The sequence below is a fragment of the Salmo salar genome, chromosome ssa11 (assembly GCF_905237065.1).
Source record: "Salmo salar chromosome ssa11, Ssal_v3.1, whole genome shotgun sequence".
NCBI classification, from domain to species: Eukaryota; Metazoa; Chordata; class Actinopteri; order Salmoniformes; family Salmonidae; genus Salmo; species Salmo salar.
In genome coordinates this window covers 25,527,501-25,552,293 of record NC_059452.1, presented here as the reverse complement: position 1 = coordinate 25,552,293, position 24,793 = coordinate 25,527,501, and the positions used below count along the sequence as shown (strand labels likewise).

The following is a 24,793-nucleotide window of genomic DNA, read 5'->3' as shown; positions in this document are numbered from 1 at the left end:
GGTGGTCTGGTGAGATGGGAGGTCGAACCATAACGCTTCAGTGGGACATGTACAAACACACAGGGACACCCTCACACAAACAACCTGCTGCCCTGACTGACAGGGGAAGATGAGTTCAGATATACAGCCTCAATCTCATACTTTTGGAGGATCATTTATACAGATGATTAAAGCCCAGGCGATCCGGTAATTTACAGCAACCGGCTTTCAGCCGTTGTCTGTTTGTGATATTTCATCTTAACGTCCAGAGCCATGCCCTGCCCCACACATATCCTACACTGCTCCTAAAACTGTCTAAACTGTTTCAGTCTAACATTATTAACCTTCACTGTCCACGCTGAAGCTGACTGTCCCGTTCTGACTTTCTACGGCAAGAGGATAAATATGTGCTCTAACTGTGTGTGTAAGTCTGTTTGTGTGTAAGTGTTTTTGTGTGTGTGTGTGTTGTTAATGTCTCTTAGAGGCAGTTTAGTGTGTGGGGGGGGGCTTCAGAATGAGACTCATGCTGAGAGCTGAAGCAGAGCCCAATCTGACTGTGATCCTCTGCTTCCTGCCTGCCAGTGATAGGGAGCAGCCAGGCTGTGTTGGGCCTGCGAGGGTTAATCTAGCACCAGGCCAGCCCACCTCAGGGGAACCCGCCTGGAAAACGGGTTAATAAAGGTCAGCCCCCAAAATAAACACTTTACAGAATGTTTCTTCATTCATCCCTCTTTAAAATCAACTCGCAATAAAACAGGTCTGGGTGCAATTACTCCCGCAGCATTGGGGCATGAAATCAACCTGCTCTGAGCAATGACTTTTCCCCCACGTTCTAGCTGAGGTCTGCTTATGATCTCTGTCTGCTCCCCCTGTGTGCCCTGATCTGGTGCAGCAGGGCCCGTTCCCCACCGCTATATGTCCTCAGGACCACTCTATCGATCTGGCTAGAGGTGCAGAGGTAGACTGAAAACTAAATAAATAACACTTTCTGTCTATGTAGCTTTTCAACAAAGTGCAGTATAGAAAGTACATTAGAAAAGGAATGGGGAAGCATGTCATTTCCTTTTTTTCTTTCCTATAATCTGAAAAGTATTTCGGTAAAATGTGCTGCGGCTGGAGAAAAGACGATGACCTGGGAGACTGGTGGAAATGACCTTAAATAAAATGTACTTTTCATTGGGATTGGTGGTCCAGGTTTCCAGGCAGACAGGATGAAAGATGGCTCATGGCCCGCATGTATAGAACATATGGAAAAACACAATAATTAATGTCCCAACATGAGTTAGAGCCAGCGACAGGTGAAGGGGTACACTGGGGAACAGGGCCTGCCCTGTGTTGGAGTGTTCGTTCTATAAAACCAGATGAAGTATTTTTCTGAATGTACTGCACTCACGGTGCAGAGACAGACTCTCTGAAGCAGACTCTCTCCTTCCCTCTCTCTCCCTCAGTACTGAGTGTGTTAGTCTACCCTTAGGAAGGTTATTAAGGTCAGTCACATACATAATTGCAATTAACCTTACTCGCATTAAACTAGCAAAACGAATCAGGTTAAAGCCAGGGTGTTACACTGAAACAGCTGCTCCAAATGTGGAACATAAGTGGAACTATTATTGTAATAAGCTGAATACACTGAGCTTCATATATTCAACACATTTAATCATAATTCTATTACTCCATAGCTATGAGCGGCTTATATCACTGATAAATATTTATCTTAATTATTCCCTGTCATCATTGTTTCAAACAGTAATATCATCAGTTTAGTTGTCTAATGAAATCAGACGTTTGTTCATACAAAAGACTGAAATAAATGTGTTTAGGCATGTCGACATTAATTACTGTAGAGATCTCTCTAGGAGCAGATTGAGATTCTGTTCAGATATCTGATGCCATATAATTGGAATCTGGGAGAAAATCTATATGAAGAAAATACAGTGTCAATCAGACAATAGCTAAACTCATCAAATATCCTGAATGTTGCCTACAAACAAAGCTGTAAATGAAAAGGGGAATCTCTCCAGTGACAGCACTGGGTTTTTAATGAATAGATATCACAATAAAGAGATTTACCCAGGCAAGAGGAAATGTAAATGTGTATCGGGGAAAATAAGTGCATTGGGTTTGAATGGTTGTGATTTACAGTAATGAGCACTGTGCATTAAACTTTAATTTACTCTGCTAATGTCAGAGAAAGGGAAATAAAATCTGGAGAAGCTTCAAAGTGCCAGCTAATAGTGGAAGTCTAGCCTTCAGCCTATCAATTAACGCATGGCATGGTAGTTCAGCAGACAATGCATTTATCAATTTACACATTATCATTCTCGTTTTCCATTGACTGGAAACAACCGTCAAAAAAGCATCAGAAGAATGCCAGTTATGAGGATACGTTGTTGATAAATTACAGATCAGCTCCCAGACAAAAGACTTCCATTTCAGTGTGTGTGTGTGTGTGTGTGTGTGTGTGTGTGTGTGTGTGTGTGTGTGTGTGTGTGTGTGTCAGTTTCTCCACCCTTTGTGGCAACACCCAGACCCTGAAAGAGTTACCCTGAAGTTCATCAGCCGATCGGCTGGGTGCCCAGAATATTTCTATTGCCAGGATGATCTTGAGGAGTCTGATAGAATGAAGTGGAACAGATGTGAGCAGAGCACTTGGGCAGCATCCTCCCCACTCATTGTTACGCTGGCACTGTTCCCTCTTTGTCTTAGCACTGCTAAGCACTGGATAATACCATTTCACGCCATCTGCCCCAAAGCTTCATTAAAGATACATGAATGGGCTATCTTATGAGGAACAGGTGCTATTGTTAGTCCCAGAAGACTCTGCACTGAGGATCGGACTCTGAATACTTGAGGAAGAGCATCTGTAGTGATCAGTCAGACAGATAGTTGGCTGGGGCTGCTCCCTCTGCCAGCACACGCACCAACAGAGGTTTCCAGGGGTGAGAGAGGCCTCTCAACCGCCTTGCAACATGTATCATCAATTCAGATGACCTGATGAAGTCTGTACCAGTCCAGAGTGCAATCTGTTTCGCTCTCAACGATGTGCTGGCATAATGAGAAATGGCACTAACTCAGTTTTAATTAGATTTAACACTGTGAACAAGATTTAAAATAAATAGAATAAAAAGAACATCTCTGAAATATCTGTGAATATAATAAAAAATGACTGAAAATAAAGTGTGTAAAACCAGCTTGAGTATACAGTGAGATTCATTCTAACTGAATCAATGTCATTAGTGGAAGCGTTGACATCAGCACTACAGTGTTGTAATGGCTTAGAGAAGCAGCTAATCCTGGGGTCAGCCAGTGCAGAGAGCAGAGCCAGCCAAAGGCCTGGGATTGACCATGGTCAGATTACCATTAGACACACTCAGAGTAAGAGACAGGGCAGACATGAGAGAGAGCACTGCTCTTCTCTCCTATCACACACAAACACACACACACACACACAAACAAACACACACAGAGACAGACAGACAGACAGACAGACAGACAGACAGACAGACAGACAGACAGACAGACAGACAGACAGACAGACAGACAGACAGACAGACAGACAGACAGACAGACAGACAGACAGACAGACAGACAGACAGACAGACAGACAGACAGACAGACAGACACACACACACACACACACACACACACACACACACACACACACACACACAGACAGATACACACACACACAGAGAGAGAGACATACAGAGACATACACACACTGACAAACATGCGCATGCAAACAAACACATACAGGTGCAAATGGAGATGTACAAGCCATTACTGTGCTCAATAGGGCCCCTGTCAGCACCTATGCTCCTCACTGTCTGTAGCCGTCTATAAACAGGGCCCAGGAGACACCCTGCAGCACTACCGACCCAGCCCAGCAGGCCCCCCCGCACCCCCAAACACTAGGACAGTCTGATCCTCACCAAGCGTCACTGGGATGCTGTCCTCTTCTCCTTTTTAAAGGAGGAGGGGAGTTGTTTTAACATGTCCAAATTCCCTCAATGTTGACAAGATGAGATAGAAGACAGAAAAGGAAAGAACATTTTTTTTCTCACTGTGTTTTAAAAGTGTGGAGCTGCTGAGAAGCACAGTGGGAGTCTCAGGTGAAATGTCTAAGCGGTAGCTGACTGACACCCTCCGACATGCTACCCAGATGTGTTCGGAGGAATATCAGACCTGTATGTGAGGTTTCATCTTTATTCATTTGATTTAAAGACAGTCACCCAGAGTATATCAGTCTAATAACATGATTTGTGCAGTGTTACATTATAAAGCTAAATAGACAATTAGGCAATTCACTAACAGGGAATCTAAATGTGCTTATTAAGCCTACACTATTTCTGCCAGCCGTTCTGCCACAACTCCAGCGATCCCACTTTTCACATTTTACCTGAGAAGTTAGAAAATAAATTGGGCTGATATAAATTGACCCAGAGAGGACTGGCTCCAGCTGTTAGTGTAAGTGCTGATAGTTGACAGAGCGTTCCCCCCTACTCTCTACTGAGTCACACACCAAACGCCTGCGAGTGGAAAGCACCTTAGGAGCTCCATTTGAAGGTAAAGTGATATACAGGAAGCTGGCAGCCCTGGCTTCATCCCCACAGAAAGCACTGTAACACTGACACCAGACGGCCATGTGAACTCAACACCCAGCCTGCTACTGTGCTGCTGCTGCTGCTGGCTGAGCGAGAGAGAGAGAGAGAGAGAGAGAGAGAGAGAGAGAGAGAGAGAGAGAGAGAGAGAGAGAGAGAGAGAGAGAGAGAGAGAGAGAGAGAGAGAGAGAGAGAGCTGGGCGAGTGCTTTCTGGAGCCCAACCAGGAGGAAAATTACTGAATGGAACCACTCATGGGCTCTAGAGTCTGTGCATTACTTTGTTCTAGAGAGGTCAATTCATAAAACAATCCCAGGGATCCCCAAGCACACATTACTCCCACATCACAGGTCATTTATCAGTTAACCGCACTCCTCCAGTGTGAACACACTACAGCTTTACGCACTAATCCAACACAGGCTCTGACACGCACAGAGGCACGGGCACACACACATAGGCACATACACACTCACAAAGACACAATGTGACAACACAAAAGGGTGCGCACACACGCACACACACCCACCCACACACACAGTCCAGTGTAGTTGTGTTATCAGAGTCCCAGACATTGTGCTCTGTTTGGTGGCTGTTTGGTGTGTGATGGTAATCAGGCCAGTGGATCGATAGCGCTGAGCCAGACTTTGATCCCTCAGCCTTGTGGCTAGCTGGTATTAAGGCCAGGTCTCCAACTCCCTCCCCTCCACCTCCCTCCCCTCCACCCGCCTCCCCTCCACTTCCCTCCCCTCCACCTCCCTCCCCTCCACCTGCCTCCCCTCCACCTGCCTCCCCTCCACCTCCCTCCCCTCCACCTGCCTCCCCTCCACCTGCCTCCCCTCCACCTCCCTCCCCTCCACCTGCCTCCCAGACTAGAGAACATTGTTCCCTCTGAAATGTGAGCCCAATCTACTACAGAGGTCCAGGTCAGCAACAAAAGGTCCTTGTCCTGGACATGACTGTGACCCGTCTACCCCCTCCCTCGGACCCTTAGACCTCACATTTAGCCAGCAGGTAAAAGATTAACATCGGCTGCCAAAAGACACGTCATTCTCTATTCTGCTGGAGAGGTGTCTGAGCAAGAGCCTGACTAATAATATGTGTACGCTACGCCGCTGCTCTTTGACAACAGGGACTGTCTGGAGGGTAGGGGAGGGTAGGGGAGGGGGGTAGTGTCCACTCTCCCTCCAGTCTATCTGCAGCAGAGAGCAGGGTAAGGTGCAGAGGAATCCGACACTGGGGTGAGGTCGGGCCGTCTGGGGAATAACCAATAGATGACTTCTTGTTCCACTAATTCCTTACACAGTAAAACAAGCTCTCTTGGAATGGAGCCATTCCAATATGTCTATATTAAGTCTGCTGCTGTTAAAAAGCAGGGCAGACAGCACCCTCCAGCCCAGCCCCCTCCCTCCAGCCCAGCCCCCTCCCTCCCCCTGACTTCCCCTGGTTCCAGGCTGGCTCAAGAACTCTGCACTGACTGGAGGCTGCTGTACTCTACTGTACTGTATGCCACACTGCCACACTGGAAACCATTCATACAGTATGTCAGTACACTAAAGGTTATACCTAAACAATTATAGGACATTTAGAAGTGTGATGTTTAGGTTATGATAGAAAAAGTAATATGAGACTTTCCAATCATAATGCTGAAGATAAGAATATAATATGATGCAACATACCAGTATGTTGGTGAATGTTACTGATGTTCAGTAAATTGGTTAAAGCATTAACATGTTAAGAGTACAAAGCAGAAGAATTAAGCTACTCCCCTGAGAATAGACGTGATCAATGAAGATTCAACAGAAATTGTGTACTTAATGCAAATTCTTGAGTCTCAAATACCTTCAATGTAATTTAAGTTCGTAAATATTTAAAGTAATTCGATTTGTATTGAATATAAAATATCAAAGATAGGCCATGGGGTTGAAATGTTATGTAGGGTACAAAAGCTGCTTTCATGATACTCTCTCTCTCGCACACAGAGACACACACGTACACACCCTCACTATCCCCTCTCCCAAATAAATGTCCTACTATTCCAGAACCACATTCTTACATTACCACCACGTCTACAATGTTACATTTCCAGAAAACACGACATCTGTGTGGATGTTTTTTGTTAGGCACACAATGAAATAGAAGGGAAAAAAATCATATTCTGGCATGGTCTGGTCATGAAATTCAAAAAGGTTTGCAGTAAACTGGCCAAACCCATGGGGACTCCTTCAAACAGCATGGGTAATGACAGGAAAGATGCAAACAGACATAAACAAACCCACAAGTGAGTCTGGGCCTGGCATCATTATCCTGCGTATACATCCCGCCTCTATGGGATTGGGAATAAGCAGAATGCCTCTGACCCTCACTGCAGGGGGGCGGGTGGAGTTGTAAAAGAGGTCGGACACGGCCTAGTCAGAGAGCCCACCATAACCGTGGTGAACAGGCTGGGAGGATGTGAGGAATAGAAGGATATGAACATTTGAAGCGTAGGAGAAAATGTGAAATACTATTGGCATATGCCTGTGAAATCCTCCAATCCCTCAACATACTGTTAGGAGAGGCCAGTCTCTGGGGGGCAGGAAAACACATGCTCTCCACATAGCATTTTATATTGAATTATTTCTCTTCTGATACTTTCATGTGTTAATCATCCCTTGTAAAAATATACTTCTGATGTACAGTAATTTTTCTGATATTTTCTCATATAATTCGGTTTATTTAAAACCAACATATGATTAATATTTTTATTTTAAACATCTACTGTTTCTGTGAAGATAAAAGAACACAAAACAATTCTAACAACCTCACCATTGTGGAGACTGGGTGGGAGACTGAGCGGGAGTCTGGAGTGCGTTAATAAGAGACTGCAGTGTGTCTGGTGGTGGGACAGAGAGCTGGCTGGCCTCTGGGCTGGAGGCTGGTCATGAGGGGGCTGGAGGAGCAGGGGAGGACTTCCCCTTCTTCCTGTCCTCTCCTCTGCTCCCTCCGCTCCACTCTGCACATAGACTGAGCCTGTCTTCACAATTGCCTCCCAGCTGCTGGGGCTTGGGAAAACAACAGAGTGGGCTCTGTTGTCCGGCAGAAAGCACGATTCTTACGAGGGACCACTTTATTACGGCACATGAGTGTGCCGAGACTTTAAAACACGCTCAAATGTCATGTGCACACCAAGTGACGGGCAAGAATATTTCTGGAGAAAAAAATACCTAAAAAACAAAACAATTCTGTGTCTGAATAACGGTGCAGGACAGAACGGGCCATTCATTGTGTTCCATAGGGAATGCTTGGACTCTCCTCCACCCAAAAACAAAAAGGGTATTTTTTTGCTGCCGCTGCCATGGGCTGAATGCTTTGCTTTGCCACCCCGGCCCTAAGAAAACACGGACCCCCTTTCTCCCTGCCGGCTGGCCGCACACACTAGATCCTATTAATGCAGCCCTCTCCCTGTGAGTGTGCCCACTGTGGAGGCCGAGGGCTGCGCAGAGCCAACGCAAAGACAAAACAGTTTGCTCAACATTAGCAGGGAAAACACTGGCCGAGCGGAGAGGGAGAGGAAACTAAGTCAACTTCACACTGGAGGATGTGTTCTCCGTCAACTGATATTTTCCTTTGGAGGACGGGGTACAATGAGGGCCAAGTATAAGGCGACTGGCCACCTTCATCCAGGAAAGGATTATGGGGAGCAATAGAGTTGTAAACAGGTGCTTTATAATGATATTCAGAGGTCATAGAGTACGGCTTTATGTATCATAGCTACGGTTGGCCTCGTTTCACTATCAATAATGATCTGTAAAGTGCTCCTGTTAGGGTTGTGAAGTTTATTTAGCAGTACTGTCTTATCACAGAGCTCACTAGGTTCCCTAATGCCTGGTGAGATGCACTACAGCTCCAGTGATCTGCTCTCTTGTGTTGATTTCTGTTATCACTAGCATTGAGCTACTAAGAGAGGCTGCTGGGTCCTGGCATAAATGACTAAATCCCAGCACTTGTTTGGAATCCCCTCAGGTGACTAATTTAAGGCAGACACTCAGGTGTGACTTTACACATTACAACTGTTCATGTGACAGCCCTTGTCAAGATTCAGGCAGTTCATTAACGCAGCCTAAACGGGCGAGGTGTGGGAACACAAAGACGCTGCGCTGCCCTGCTGATAACTACAAGACCGCTAGGAGATGTTGTGTCATTAACATTAATAATGGAGGCGTGTTTATGTACATGCTTACATCACCAACAAAGACATGTGCGTTCCTAGCATATGTTCCCCACACAAATGTGCCTTCGTGTGCCAGGCAGGCACCCTCTATGAACCCATCACATCGTGTAAGTACTGGGGATGTGTATCTTTCAACGTTTACACTCTCTCCAGTTTGCCATTCATAAGCTAGGGCTCAGTGTCAGAGGAAATGGTGCCTAATGCAATAATAAGGCCATTCAATATCCCCACTCTCTGTGTGTACCTTAACCCTGACCTAACGAAGAAAAGGAAGCCGGAAGAGTCTTTCAGCGGCAAGGCAGATGTACGTCGACAAAACCTACAGACCGAATCGTCCCAGATAGCCTGCACTGTTTATATTCATAATGTCTGAATTTGTTTTAACAGGCCAGCGACATTACTGGTCTAGCTGTTCGTCCACTTAGCTTAATTTCCAAACCATCACAGCCATTGCTGAGGTTGTATCTATTAAGCCCTTTTTGTGCATCATTAAGTTTTAACAGGGGTGCGATAGCTTTATTGTTCAAATTGCACACGACTTTATTTAACGTCAGCGTTTCTTCTGCTTCCTGACAACAAGTCACATTTCATAACTAATTAAATTGATCCCTCCCCCCGCCCAACACAGGCCGCTAAATGGAATTATTTGCATTCAAGTGTCAATATATTAAATCACAGGGGCTAATGAGTTGGGTCAACGCTTTCTTTTATCTTTAGTCTTGCATGTGCACATCTTCATCAGCTAACAGTCTCCTTTAACTGGTGGGCGAGCATGTTATGTAGGGCTGGATCTATAGCGTTATCTCCCTCCCTGGGCTCAAGCCAAGCTGATATGATGAGACCGTTAGGGCCCCAGAATAATCCTACTACTGCCAGCCTAGCTAACACCGTATGGAAACACGCTATCACTCCCTGCTCTATTATTCTCTTGCTATAATGCTAGCAGTTGGTCTGGCTGGGCTAATTGGGGAACTTACACATTCCCTTTAACAATGTCTATTTTGATGCGTTTTGCCAATGCATTAACAAGAATCTCTTAGAAGATCATTTGCGCCCTGGAAAACAACAGAAACATCTGAGAGGCATAAATTAGGAGCCATTATCGTTGTTCAATTAGCAGCCACCCTTGCGTTTATCTAAAGTTCATTTTAAATTATTCCCCATTATATGGTAGCAGTGTGCTTTGTTCTCACTAAAATGTTAACCAAATAAAATGTTGGGTGCAATTACCGTTCATTGGATTACAAGGGCAAAGCGTATTGTGTGTAGACTACAGAACAGTACAGGCTCCCGAGTGGCGCAGCGGTCTAAGACACTGCCTCTCAGTGCAAGAGGTATCATTACAGACCCTGGTTCGATCCCGGACTGTATCACAACTGGCTGTGATCGCAAGTCCCATATGGCGACGCACAATTGGCCCAGTATCGCCTGGGTTAGGGGAGGGTTTGGCTGGGGTAGGTCATCATTGTAAATAAGAATTTGTTCTTAACTGACTTGCCTAGTTAAATAAAACATAAAATAAAAATACAGTGAGGCAGTAAATTGGGGGAATTACTGTATTGGCTTGTGTCACATGATCTTTAGATGGGTGTGACGTGCAAGGTACCCTATTACAATGACTGTAAATAAAGAAAACCGAACAGGAGCCAGAGTGACCTTTAAAGACTATGGCACCGGGCAGAAATGGACCACTTGGGCTGGGGGTGGATATCTACAAACTGTAGTCAATGACTCCCACTCTTGCATTTGCCCTGATAATCTCCTGTATGTTCCACTATAGGTTAGAATGCTACGAGTCATGTTCTCATGTTCTTCATGTTCCACACAGGACACTGCTGCAGTAGGACTGAAGCGGTTCACCTGCACACTGACTAGCATAGCAGCAGTAGCACCTTACAGACAGACAGACAGACAGACAGACAGACAGACAGACAGACAGACAGACAGACAGACAGACAGACAGTCACGACTTCTGCCGAAGTCGATGCCCCTCCTTGTTCGGGTGGTGCTCGGCGGTCGACGTCACCGGTCTTCTAGCCATCATTGATCCATTTTTCATTTTCCATTGGTTTTGTCTTGTCTCCTTCACACCTGGTTCCAATCCCATTAATTACATGCTGTGTACTTAACCCTCTGTTTCCCCTCATGTCCTTGTCGGAGATTGTTTGTGGTTATGTGTTCGTGATTTTGTATAGGTGTGCGACGGGTATGTTTACCCATGTTTATTTTTATGTACGTTGGTTTTTTGGAGTTTGTTTTATAATAATTAAACTACTCCAGTTACACCAAGTTGGTTTCTCCTGCGCCTGACTTCCCTGCCACCTACACACACGACAATGACACAGACAGACAGACAGACAGACAGACAGACAGACAGACAGACAGACAGACAGACAGACAGACAGACAGACAGACAGACAGACAGACAGACAGACAGACAGACAGACAGACAGACAGACAGACAGACAGACAGACAGACAGACAGACAGACAGACAGACAGACAGAGGCCTCTCTCTGTGGCCATATAGAGGGGAGAGAGATTGTTGCCTTCATTCAAAAACCAATGTGTGTGTGACACAAAGGGCTCTGTGTTTAATTAGGAGGTCCCTATTGCCTGGGCAGACAGGACCCGCTTTCAGAGAGTTTCCCCTGTGAATTCTATCAGCGCTTTGCAACACTGGGACATGGAGCTGCATCCTGAAAATCTCTAAAAAAGGCTGCTATTCTTTCTAATGTGTTTTTGTTGGATTTCAAAAACAGACTCAGAGAGACAGCAAAAGACTGGTAGGTTAATAAAAGCAATAGATGTATTCAGGAATTTGTGGAGTAGTCTGTTCATCAATGATAATGGTGAAGAAGAAAAAAATTATTAAATTACAGCTCAATGAGTATTTGCATGTAATGGAATGAATTCTACCTTGAGACAGACACACGTGTGTAACTTCAACTGTATGCCAATTTGAGCCTTTAAACGCATATACTGTCAAAAATGGTTTGATTGTGTAAAGGAACCTTTTGTGCCAACCAGGGAATTTTTTGAAAGTTCCCTAGTCATACCCCCAAAATATATATCAAGTGAGAAAGGAAGCTGCTACTGATTAACCCTTTATTGGGGCCCTGGCCTGGCTAGCCCCTGGGCCCTGGACCCCTGGGCCTGTCATGCTTCTTCAAGCTCTACTGCTGTTAAATGACCACAGCAGAGGGAGGGAGGCCGACTCTACGGCCCTGGGGATACTGTGCTGCACATATGAGAGGAATCAGGCCCTCACTAGCTCTTGAGCAGGGCCATATGTCTGTATGTCTGTCTGTCTGTCAGCCAGCCAGGCCCCTGAAAGTAGAGCTCCTCCTCAGCCTCTCTCTACACCTTCTCTATGTTAACACTCAACTATAACACACTGATAAACACACAAACCCATAGGATACACACACAAATACAAGTACGGACATATAAACATATAAAGGCACCCACACACATGTACACAAGTTCTACAGTATGTGTGAGTTGTTGTGTTGTGGTGTTGCTGTGCTTTATAGGAGTGTGTCTGCCTGGCAGGCTAGGATGTGGAGGTGGTTAGCTAGCCCTTGTGTAATTAAATAGTATCTTTAATCTGGGAACTGTCTGCAGCTATTATCATTTAACCCTTGGAAGTCCCCTGCTGTTCCTCCACACCATTTAAAACCACATGTGAGGAAACCTTTTCCACTTTGAAGTGAGGGCTGACAACAAGGCACTGGTCTTTTCTCTTTTAACTAAGGCAATGGAACTTCTTTAAAGCCAAACAACAAGTACCAGCACACTCTGTGCTCTTGGTAGATGCTATGGGGGGCAAAATATTATGTTTGTATTAAATTATAGTTAATTTGTATATTTTTGTAGTAACATAAATAAATGTAATATTTCAATAACCTTAAGTCCAAAATAGCTCCAAATAGAACACAGATCTAAGAACAATAATTCTCTATATAAAGTGAATCTACAATAGGCATCATTCCCAGCCAGAGGGATAAACAGAGATGAATAAAGTGTAGAGTGACTCAAAATGAGTGGATCAGTGGACGGTATAAGTCCTGGGAGGGGTGTGGATGTAGCCACCCTGTGCCGGCTGGAGGGCTTGGTGGAGGGAGAGGGGGTTGGGAGATTGGGGGAGAGGGGGTTGGGAGATTGGGGGAGAGGGGGTTGGGTGATTGGGGGAGAGGGGGTTGGGAGATTGGGGGAGAGGGGGTTGGGTGAGAAGGGGTTGGGAGATTGGGGGAGAGGGGGTTGGGAGATTGGGGGAGAGGGGGTTGGGTGAGAGGGGGTTGGGAGATTGGGGGAGAGGGGGTTGGGAGATTGGGGGAGAGGGGGTTGGGAGATTGGGGGAGAGGGGGTTGGGAAGTGGAGGAGTAGAGGTTGACAGCGGAAGACAGTCACGTGGAGGTCCTTCACAGGAGCTGGAGGAGGAAAAGCAGCTCTGAGCTAGATAAGTAGAACCAGACCTGGCCAATGACGAGAGTGTTTAAGGCTGCTGGATTAAAAGAGTGAACCAACAATGGTCTCCATAGAAAACCCATATCAGTGGGATCTTTATCACTGCTAAACATACGGTGCAACAATGCCAGCTCAGAGTTATAATTATAAACATCGGTAATAAAGTATGGATTGTTACTGTGTTATTGTGAATGTGAGGACAGACAGACACATTGTAATTGACCTAACAGGGTTTTTCTGATTAAAAGCATCCCCCCCATTTCATCTGGGAAGCTCCGTTCTTCAACCTGCACCGTGTGAAGATAAAGTTCAGCCTTTTAGGGAATATTTATTATCTTGCGTGTGTGTGTGTGTGTGTCACTTCGTCTCACACCGTACCAGCCCCATCTTTCAGGAATGCATGGACCGTTGCCATCCCCATGCACAGGAGATACACGGCAGTTCAGTAGCCTCGTGAGAGAGCAGGAATTTCCACCTGGCCTGGATCTGTGTGAGAGCTCTGAGGGCAGAGGGGCTGGATGATTGGGGGCTGTTGGGGATGGGGGCTTTGTGGGGATGGGGCCTGGGGGATGGAGGGCTGGGGCATGGGCAAGGACAGCTAACTGTTACTGTAGCCAGAGAGCTGCACTCCATCACAGCACGGCAAGACAGCCCCCCCCCAAACCTCTCTGACCCCCACCTGTCATCACAACCTCCCAGTCAGTTGGCCCCTGTGGGCAGGGAGCAGACCTTCAAACAATCACTACCCCCAATAGACTGACCTAGAGGTCCTCTGAGTCTGGAGTTGCCACTGGGTTGGATCAAATACAGCCATTAGAGAAACTAATAAAAATTCCTCCAATCCATGGCGATTTTCTCTATGTAAAAATATCCTCTTCACAGAAACATGTGTTCGGCCAACAACAGCAGTCACCACCATTTTATTAAGTCATTTCATAGACTGCTACCCATGCTGCTAACATATGGCTGTGCTGCCATTCACTCCTATATAATTACAGAAAGCCATATGAAAGACTCAGCCTGGGCTCTGACGTTAAAATAAAACCAGATTTGTTGCTATTGGGGAAGAATAAAAAGTGGGTGTGATTGTCAAGGAGACAGCCCCTAACAGTCCAATCGAGTGCCGGTCGATGTGGCTGATTGATGCAGAGGCTAAACAAACAGGCAGAACAGAGCTCTGCTTAGCGTCTATTTCTGCCTTTCTGTCTCCTTAACTCACTGGCTTTCCATGGCCGCATTCACACAGCTTTGATGACTGTTATGTAAGAAACACATGCTCTGTTATGGATCAGATTTACTTCAACATTTTCCTTTTAATTGTCACAAGCCTCTAGTTGATTCCCTAATGGTGTTTATCAAGTTTAATACTTGATTCACATAACAGTAATCCTCTCCCCGAGCGGAATTTAACAATAACAAGGGACAGCCAGAGGAACAAAAAATGAGTTAAAAAAAAAAACACAGAGCCTTGAGCTTTAAACTTTTGATAAGCCCCTAATACCGTAATCAAAACATCTGCTATCTTAAAACAAGTGACATTGTAATCCCGAAGGACAAAGACTCAATCTCTCTCCCTCCTCTAAGTAGAACTAGATGAAAAGAGAGAGAAGGCCATTCAAAAGGAGACTCGATTACATTGGACCGTGCCTCGTTCCAGACCGCTCTGCCTGTTTCTGCACACCCCTCCCTAACTCCCTCCCTCCCTCCCTCAAAGAAAACCCCTGAAAGTGCATGGCATGCCAGGGAGGGTGTCCAGTTACGGTCCTGGTGGTTTTATTTGGACTCCTCCGGTCCGGTTTACAGCCCCCACTGATGTGATCAGTTACATCATCAATACAGCACCAGAATCTGAAGCGCTTTCCCCCTGGAGCCAAACTACAAGCACTTTGATGGTGAGGAGGAGGATCTCTAGTAAAGTCCACTGTTCTCCATACTAACAGCAGGGTAACCCAATCCCCCAGTGCTGTTTTACCACTGCTAAAAGTCTGCAACATGCAGGCTGGAAGCTTGTTTAGAGTACTAATTCACTCAAAGCTGTTGTATATTAAGAGGACGGGGGCATTTTTAAGAGCAGAAAACAGAGTGCCGCCGAGGTGCCTCGCTACCTCGCCCCGGCCTGCCTCATCCCTCCCTACATCCCTTTGGTTGGCCATCTTTACGAGCAGCCAGACCAGCCCCACAGAGGACAGAGTAAAACTGGGTCACGAGGGGAGAAAATGTAATGAAGTAAGTATTAAAGGACTTGTGGTAGGATAAACAAAATGTCTAACATGATCAAACTGATTTGAAGTTGTTGTGAGAGTAATCTATGCTTGATAAGGGCCTGGTGAGGGTTGTAAACAAGCAGATAGACTGAGGGGAGTGCAGCAGATGGTGTAAATATGTGTCTCTTTTGTTTAATTGTAGATATAGTGGTGTTTCATCAGGACAGATCACAGGGACAGAGTCTGGGGAAGGCTGCCTTGGCTGGAGACACAGATCTTTACATCTAGGCCTCTCTATCTGTTTGAAATAGATCCATACACTTTCAGTACCTCCCCAAGTGTGGTAGAAGAGATATAACACCCTCGTCCCTGAACTGCTCATCAGGGGGAATTTCCAGGTAGTACATTAGTCTTTAACTACAGCATGAAAGAGTGGAGTGTGGACCTGTCAAAGTATGATGTGTTGTGGTGATGTGTGAGTGAGCCCAGGAGTAAAGAGTCCTTATTAAGGGGGCTTGGTCCCAGGGCATAGGGTGTTCTATTCTAGAGTGTATGCTAGTGAGGGTACTGTGCTAGAGAGCAGAGTGAGTTCCTCTTTAGTGGAGTGATGGGGAGTCATTTCTCACAAACACTGTGGACAGTGACAGCAGCACCAGAGAGGCCAGCTCTCTGGCCTCTCCAGCAGAAGCAGACATTGACAGTGGGGCCTTTCTCTTGGGAAGTGCACTTGAAAGGGGGATTTTTATGGCCCAGCACTAAATCCTGCTTTTGTGCTTAAAGCCGTGTAAATCCAAGGGGTTTGCTTTGCTGCTTTGCCTCCACACATCACAGGGACTGTGGACTGGGGAGAGCCCTGGAGGAGTGGAGAGGGAAGGGGGTGAAGAGGGGATCTATAGCCCACTCCACCATTCAACTGGGACCCTTACAAAGTACGCCTACTACAGGAGGAACAGATTTTCAGCAAGGGAAAACATGTTTACTTCAAAGTATGGAACTGATAATGAAGCCATTTGTGATAGTGAATTGAAGCTCGCATCTGCTACAAGACCATGGTGCTTGCCTACGGAGCTGTGAGGGGAACGGCACCTCCGTACCTTCAGGCTCTGATCAGTCCCTACACCCAAAGAAGGGCACTGCGTTCATCCACCTCTGGCCTGCTGGCCCCCCTACCTCTGAGGAAGCACAGTTCCCGCTCAGCCCAGTCAAAACTGTTCGCTGCTCTGGCACCCCAATGGTGGAACAAGCTCCCTCACGACGCCAGGACAGCGGCGTCAATCACCACCTTCCGGAGACACCTGAAACCCCACCTCTTTAAGGAATACCTGGGATAGGATTAAGTAATCCTTCTAACCCCCCCCCCCTTCCCCCCCAAAAATATATAGATGTACTATTGTAAAGTGGTTGTTCCATTGGATATCATAAGGTGAATGCACCAATTTGTAAGTCGCTCTGGATAAGAGCGTCTGCTAAATGACGTAAATGTAATGTAAATGTAAATGTAAAGAGAGAGAGAGAGAGAGCGAGAGAGAGAGAGAGAGGGGAGAGAGAAAGAGAAAGAGAGAGAGAGAGAGAGAGAGAGAGAGAGAGAGAGAGAGAAAGAGAAAGAGAAAGAGAAAGAGAAAGAGAGAGAGGGGGTGTGTGTTGGTAGTGGGTGTGTGATGGTAGTGGGTGTGTGTTGGTAGTGGGTGTGTGTTGGTAGTGAGTGTGTGTTGGTAGTGGGTGTGTGTTGGTAGTGAGTGTGTGCTGGTAGTGAGTGTGTGTTGGTAGTGAGTGTGTGTTGGTAGTGAGTGTGTGTAGTAGTAGTGAGTGTGTGTTGGTAGTGAGTGTGTGTAGTAGTAGTGAGTGTGTGTTGGTAGTGAGTGTGTGTTGGTAGTGAGTGTGTTGGTAGTGAGTGTGTGCTGGGAGTGAGTGTGTGTTGGTAGTGGGTGTATGTTGGTAGTGAGTGTGTGTTGGTAGTGGGTGTGTGTTGGTAGTGAGTGTGTGTTGGTAGTGAGTGTATGTTGGTAGTGAGTGTGTTGGTAGTGAGTGTGTGTTGGTAGTGAGTGTGTGTTGGTAGTAGGTGTATGTTGGTAGTGAGTGTGTGTTGGTAGTGGGTGTGTGTTGGTAGTGAGTGTGTGTTGGTAGTGGGTGTGTGTTGGTAGTGGGTGTGTGTTGGTAGTGGGTGTGTGTTGGTAGTGAGTGTGTGTTGGTAGTGAGTGTGTGTTGGTAGTGAGTGTGTGTTGGTAGTGAGTGTGTGTTGGTAGTGAGTGTGTGTTGGTAGTGAGTGTGTGTTGGTAGTGGGTGTGTGTTGGTAGTGAGTGTGTGTTGGTAGTGAGTGTGTGTTGGTAGTGAGTGTGTGTTGGTAGTGAGTGTGTGTTGGTAGTGGGTGTGTGTTGGTAGTGAGTGTGTGTTGGTAGTGAGTGTGTGTTGGTAGTGAGTGTGTGTTGGTAGTGAGTGTGTGTTGGTAGTGAGTGTGTGTTGGTAGTAGGTGTGTGTTGGTAGTGAGTGTGTGTTGGTAGTGAGTGTGTGTTGGTAGTGAGTGTGTAGTAGTAGTGAGTGTGTGTTGGTAGTGAGTGTGTGTTGGTAGTGAGTGTGTGTTGGTAGTGAGTGTGTAGTAGTAGTGAGTGTGTGTTGGTAGTGAGTGTGTGTAGTAGTGAGTGTGTGTTGGTCGTGAGTGTGTGTTGGTAGTGAGTGTGTGTTGGTAGTGAGTGTGTGTTGGTAGTGAGTGTGTAGTAGTAGTGAGTGTGTGTTGGTAGTGAGTGTGTGTAGTAGTAGTGAGTGTGTGTTGGTAGTGAGTGTGTGTAGTAGTAGTGAGTGTGTGTTGGTAGTGAGTGTGTGTTGGTAGTGAGTGTGTGTTGGTAGTGAGTGTGTTGGTAGTGAGTGTGTGTTGGTAGTGAGTGTGTGTTGGTAGTGGGTGTGTGTTGGTAGTGAGTGTGTGCTGGTAGTGAGTGTGTGTTGGTAGTGGGTGTGTGTTTGTAGTGGGTGTGTGTTGGTAGCGAGTGTGTGTTGGTAGTGAGTGTGTGTTGGTAGTGAGTGTGTGTTAGTAGTGAGTGTGTGTTGGTTGGTAGTGAGTGTGTGTTGGTAGTGAGTGTGTGTTGGTAGTGAGTGTGTGTTGGTAGTGAGTGTGTGTTGGTAGTGAGTGTGTGTTGGTAGTGAGTGTGTGTTGGTAGTGAGTGTGTGTTGGTAGTGAGTGTGTGTTGGTAGTGGGTGTATGTTGGTAGTGAGTGTGTGTTGGTAGTGAGTGTGTGTTGGTAGTGAGTGTGTGTTGGTAGTGGGTGTATGTTGGTAGTGAGTGTGTGTTGGTAGTGAGTGTGTGTTGGTAGTGAGTGTGTGTTGGTAGTGAGTGTGTGTTGGTAGTGGGTGTATGTTGGTAGTGAGTGTGTGTTGGTAGTGAGTGTGTGTTGGTAGTGGGTGTGTGTTGGTAGTGGGTGTGTGTTGGTAGTGAGTGTGTGTTGGTAGTGAGTGTGTGTTGGTAGTGAGTGTGTGTTGGTAGTGAGTGTGTAGTAGTAGTGAGTGTGTGTTGGTAGTGAGTGTGTGTTGGTAGTGAGTATGTGCTGGTAGTGAGTGTGTGTTGGTAGTGAGTGTGTGTTGGTAGTGAGTGTGTGTTGGTAGTGAGTGTGTAGTAGTAGTGAGTGTGTGTTGGTAGTGAGTGTGTGTTGGTAGTGAGTGTGTGTTGGTAGTGGGTGTGTGCTGGTAGTGAGTGTGTGTTGGTAGTGAGTGTGTGTTGGTAGTGAGTGTGTGTTGGTAGTGGGTGTGTGCTGGTAGTGAGTGTGTGTTGGTAGTGGGTGTGTGTTGGTAGTGAGTGTGTGTTGGTAGTGAGTGTGTGTTGGTAGTAGGTGTGTGTTGGTAGTGAGTGTGTGTTGGTAGTGAGTGTGTGTTGGTAGTGGGTGTGTGCTGGTAGTGAGTGTGTGTTGGTAGTGGGTGTGTGTTGGTAGTGAGTGTGTGTTGGTAGTGAGTGTGTGTTGGTAGTGAGTGTGTGTTGGTAGTGAGTGTGTGTTGGTAGTGAGTGTGTGTTGGTAGTGGGTGTGTGTTGGTAGTGAGTGTGTGTTGGTAGTGAGTGTGTGTAGTAGTAGTGGGTGTGTGTTGGTAGTGAGTGTGTGTTGGTAGTGAGTGTGTGTTGGTAGTGAGTGTGTGTTGGTAGTGAGTGTGTGTTGGTAGTGAGTGTGTGTTGGTAGTGAGTGTGTGTAGTAGTAGTGGGTGTGTGTTGGTAGTGGGTGTGTGTTGGTAGTGAGTGTGTGTTGGTAGTGAGTGTGTGTTGGTAGTGGCTGTGTGTTGGTAGTGGGTGTGTGTTGGTAGTGGGTGTGTGTTGTAGTGAGTGTGTGTTGGTAGTGAGTGTGTGTTGGTAGTGAGTGTGTGTTGGTAGCGAGTGTGTGTTGGTAGTGAGTGTGTGTTGGTAGTGAGTGTGTGTTGGTAGTGAGTGTGTGTTGGTAGTGAGTGTGTGTTGGTAGTGAGTGTGTGTTGGTAGTGAGTGTGTGTTGGTAGTGGGTGTGTGTTGGTAGTGAGTGTGTGTTGGTAGTGAGTGTGTGTTGGTAGTGAGTGTGTGTTGGTAGTGGGTGTGTGTTGGTAGTGGGTGTGTGTTGGTAGTGAGTGTGTAGTAGTAGTGAGTGTGTGTTGGTAGTGAGTGTGTGTTGGTAGTGAGTGTGTGTTGGTAGTGAGTGTGTAGTAGTAGTGAGTGTGTGTTGGTAGTGAGTGTGTGTAGTAGTAGTGAGTGTGTGTTGGTCGTGAGTGTGTGTTGGTAGTGAGTGTGTGTTGGTAGTGAGTGTGTGTTGGTAGTGAGTGTGTAGTAGTAGTGAGTGTGTGTTGGTAGTGAGTGTGTGTAGTAGTAGTGAGTGTGTGTTGGTAGTGAGTGTGTGTAGTAGTAGTGAGTGTGTGTTGGTAGTGAGTGTGTGTTGGTAGTGAGTGTGTGTTGGTAGTGAGTGTGTTGGTAGTGAGTGTGTGTTGTAGTGAGTGTGTGATGGTAGTGAGTGTGTGTTGGTAGTGAGTGTGTGTTGGTAGTGAGTGTGTGTTGGTAGTGAGTGTGTGTTGGTAGTGAGTGTGTGTTGGTAGTGAGTGTGTGTTGGTAGTGACTGTGTGTTGGTAGTGAGTGTGTAGTAGTAGTGAGTGTGTGTTGGTAGTGAGTGTGTTGGTAGTGAGTGTGTGTTGGTAGTGAGTGTGTGTTGGTAGTGAGTGTGTGTTGGTAGTGAGTGTGTGTTGGTAGTGGGTGTGTGTTGGTAGTGAGTGTTTGTTGGTAGTGAGTGTGTGTTGGTAGTGAGTGTGTGTTGGTAGTGGGTGTGTGTTGGTAGTGAGTGTGTGTTGGTAGTGAGTGTGTGTTGGTAGTGAGTGTGTGTTGGTAGTGGGTGTGTGTTGGTAGTGGGTGTGTGCTGGTAGTGAGTGTGTGTTGGTAGTGAGTGTGTGTTGGTAGTGGGTGTGTGTTGGTAGTGGGTGTGTGCTGGTAGTGAGTGTGTGTTGGTAGTGAGTGTGTGTTGGTAGTGGGTGTGTGCTGGTAGTGAGTGTGTGTTGGTAGTGAGTGTGTAGTAGTAGCAGGATAAGTAATAGGTGGGTCATAGGAGAAGACTGCTCCTGGCACCAGACCCACCCTACAGTAAAGCCTTGGACTTCCTCAGACGGCTGGGCTGGGGCAACGGCCTTGACTACAACCAGCCACTGACCGACCACCCTACCCAGAGTAGCCAGCCTGTCTGTATCCAACACTCAGCATGGGTGGTCCATAACCTGACCACACTGTACTGTACCACCTCACCAACACACATGCCCAACACTCCCCACATATACAACCCACATACTGGCACTCTCTCTCCTCTCCTCTCCTCCTGCTACCTCTCATGCTGTTTTCTTTCTTTCTTTCAGCAAATATGCCATGTTTATTTATGGTGCCCTCGTTCCATTTTTCTTGGTCTGTGTCTCGTGTGAATACTCTCGCCCCCTCCTCCCCCGTTTACATGTTTTTCTCCATTTTCCATAATTACTTAGGGGAGAAAAGAACACAATCCACTTTGGAGAGAAAATGCATGGCAATGACCACCACCATACACACTGACATTACTCCAATAAAACCTTCATTTTCAATCTGAGCATAAAACGAGCTATTCTATGTGCACCTTTATAAATATTTTACTCTTGTTCAAGTAAATTAACAAACATTTAAAGGACTAAAACTGAATACTATATTAAACAAATTTCTTCTTCCGTCAAAAACAGTATCTCCTTTAGCCACCACATTGATGTGAACAACGTTTTTCCCCTCACTAACAATATGCTGTGAACAGTAGCCTGTCTAAAGGCCTGCCACGTCGCTCAACTGGGATGGTATCATTTCAAAGGCAGCATTTACCAGCCTCTTTCATGTCCCCACCTCCACCCTCCAGGCACTTCTCTCTCTACCAGCAGCAGTATGCTTCATTAGGTGTCGTTACTTTCTCTTCTCTCCATCTTTGCTAATTAGGATGTGATAATTATTCCCCTCCATCTTTACCCCTCCCAATTACCGATGGCCAATTATCATGTAATGTGAATGACGACTGTAAGACAGAGTGACAGAAGAATGAAGCGAAAGAGAAAGAAGAAAGGAGACAGAGAGAAAGATAAAGGAAGACAGTGAAGTACCAGTGCTAAGCTGTACCAGTGTAATGTCTGTCAGACAGAAACCCATAGAAACCCATGAGATTTGACATGTGGCCTGTGGTGGGGTGTGGCTGGGGAAGGAAAGGCCAGTGAGAGAGTGGAAGGGTGAGGGGAACACATGAACCAGCCACTGACCTGAATCTGCTGCTGCAGGATATTGATTTTGTGCTGCTGCTGCAGAAGCTGCTGCTGTTGTCTGGCAATCTGTAGATAAACACCAGTGAAGAAGAGTCACTACAGTCAGAAACATGTTCCTCTCATCTCAGAGTACAGTAAATGCTTATACCACTCAGCCAGGCTGGGGACCGACTATTAACTGACACTTAGGAAAACATGACACTGTAACTGCAGGACAGTATTTGCAAACAAGAAGTCATGGTGATCCCATTACAACATATCACCACCTGCCTAAAGACATGACAAGTCAACAATGGCCTTCAGCATTAGGCATAGTATAGCAGAGCTGTAGATGATGTGGCCTTGCTGGCCTAGCTTGTTTTCTGGCTATGTGATTGGCTAGGAGGGCTGTGATGGACAGTCTGAGATGGGGAAGCAGAGACGGAGATTGATGTGTTTACAATGGTGGTAACTGGTGTAGGCTGAGCTGGACCGGGGCCGGGCTGGGTAGGAGTGTTCTGTCAGACTCCTCTCCTCTGAGTAGCACGGCATCTGCCCGCGAGCAGCCCCCCATCTATCCCAGCAGCCTCTCTGTCTAACTACATGCTCGCTTCATTGAGCATGACAACCTAGTTTTAAGTGTCATTTAATTTTCATTTTCAAATATAATTACAAAGTGTTCACTGTAAGATATCACTCGTCTGCAAATGTGTCAGGATGAATTTGTGCTGGCTTCTTCACGAGTGTCAACAGTTAATTACTGTGTCGTGTCTGGATGGCTAAACGACATTCTAACTCTGGGCAGGTTCTCCTCTTCTCCCTCCACTCTATCCTACCCTTTTCTTCTTCATTGGGGGATAGACAGATCTGCTCTCTCTCATACATGATGGCAAAACATGCAAATATCCTAAATCACTATATAGTTTATTAATATCAACATAGCATACCATGGAACACCCTTCTTCATAATACTGTGATTTCACATATGGAAGAAAACAAAAAAAACAAATTTAGTTTATAGTAAAAGATGATTGAACAATAGCATGATTGAAGGGTATACAGTACTGTACATAACATCCCAGGTGATTGACCGTTACAGTTATTAGCACATGCAGGACTGAAAGCTGTAGGGAGAAGGCTAACTGTAATTGTAGGCTATAGTCCAGGCTGGTAATTTACTCCTGGCCATTAGGAGGCTTGGTGATAATAAACCCGTCGCCAGTGTGGACAGATCCCGTCCTTATTTCCAACCAGACATTAACACAGTTCATGGGCTGTGCTAATTTGCTGATTTGTACAATATGCCTCATTTGGCTGATTTGTGCCACCCTTCTAACGCAGGGATAGATTGTTCTAGTAGGGCTCTATATACAAGATATAGGCGACCTCCAATGTTTAATATCATCTTTAATTCACATAGCCACTAAAATGTGTTAATACAAGTCATAATATCATTTTTCTCAACACACAGCATAAATGCGGGCGAGAGAGCATGACGACACTTAGATGAAATACTCAAGCTAATATACGATAAAATAAAACATCTTTTAAATCTAATATTATTTCAAATTCCTACTAAGTAATAACACTTTACTGGCATCTTTCGGCAATAAAGTTTCCTGATGAATCAATAGAGGGTTTAGGGATTTTTTATTCATTTAGTAAAGGTTGGAATATGTGTAAGATGTATAATGACAGGAAAGTGGTAGAGAGAGAGACAGAGAGACAGAGAGACAGAGAGACAGAGAGACAGAGAGACAGAGAGACAGAGACACACACAGAGAGAGAGAGAGAGATAGAGAGACAGAGACACACAGAGAGAGAGCGAGACAGAGAGACAGAGACACACACAGAGAGAGAGAGAGAGAGCGGGAGAGAGACAGCACATAATGTGACATTTGAAATGTCTTTATTCTTTTGGAACTTTTGTGAGTGTAATGTTTACTGTTAATTTGTATTGTTTATTTCACTTTTGTTTATTATCTATTTCACTTGCTTTGGCAATGTTAACATAGGTTTCCCATGCCAATAAAGCCGTTAAATTGAATTGAATTGAGAGAGAAAGAGAGAGAGAGAGAGAGACAGAGAGAGAGAGACAGAGAGAGAGACAGAGAGAGAGACAGAGAGAGAGAGAGAGAGAGAGACAGAGAGAGACAGAGAGAGACAGAGAGAGAGAGAGAGACAGAGAGAGAGAGAGAGAGAGAGAGACAGAGAGAGAGAGACAGAGAGAGAGAGACAGAGAGAGAGAGAGAGAGAGAGAGAGAGAGACAGAGAGAGAGAGACAGAGAGAGAGAGACAGAGAGAGACAGAGAGAGAGAGACAGAGAGAGAGAGACAGAGAGAGACAGAGAGAGAGAGACAGAGAGAGACAGAGAGAGAGAGAGAGAGAGAGAGAGAGAGACAGAGAGAGAGAGACAGAGAGACAGAGAGACAAGAGAGAGAGAGAGAGAGAGAGAGAGAGACAGAGAGAGAGACAGAGAGAGAGAGACAGAGAGAGAGAGACAGAGAGAGAGAGACAGAGAGAGAGAGAGAGAGAGAGAGAGAGACAGAGAGAGAGAGACAGACAGAGAGAGATAGAGAGATAGAACACACAAACACAACCAGTGTGTTCTTAC

General features: G+C 45.9%; 1 protein-coding gene across 24 annotated transcripts in view; it reads right to left on the bottom strand.

Moving 5' to 3' along the window:
* Nucleotides 1-24,793, bottom strand: part of LOC106587529 (SRY-box transcription factor 6) — a 197,063-nt gene that overhangs the window by 53,563 nt on the left and 118,707 nt on the right. For 18 of the 24 annotated variants that reach the window (XM_045689257.1, XM_045689266.1, XM_045689258.1 and 15 more), the window contains 2 exons: nucleotides 23,127-23,150; nucleotides 22,198-22,266 (listed from right to left, as the gene is read on the bottom strand). The exons of 1 other annotated variant lie outside the window; for it this stretch is intronic. In XM_045689257.1, coding sequence (XP_045545213.1) covers nucleotides 22,198-22,266; nucleotides 23,127-23,150 — 93 coding nt within the window. The remainder of the gene's footprint in view (nucleotides 1-22,197; nucleotides 22,267-23,126; nucleotides 23,151-24,793) is intronic. 5 more of the 24 variants (XM_045689252.1, XM_045689253.1, XM_045689254.1 and 2 more) reach the window with 1 other exon arrangement.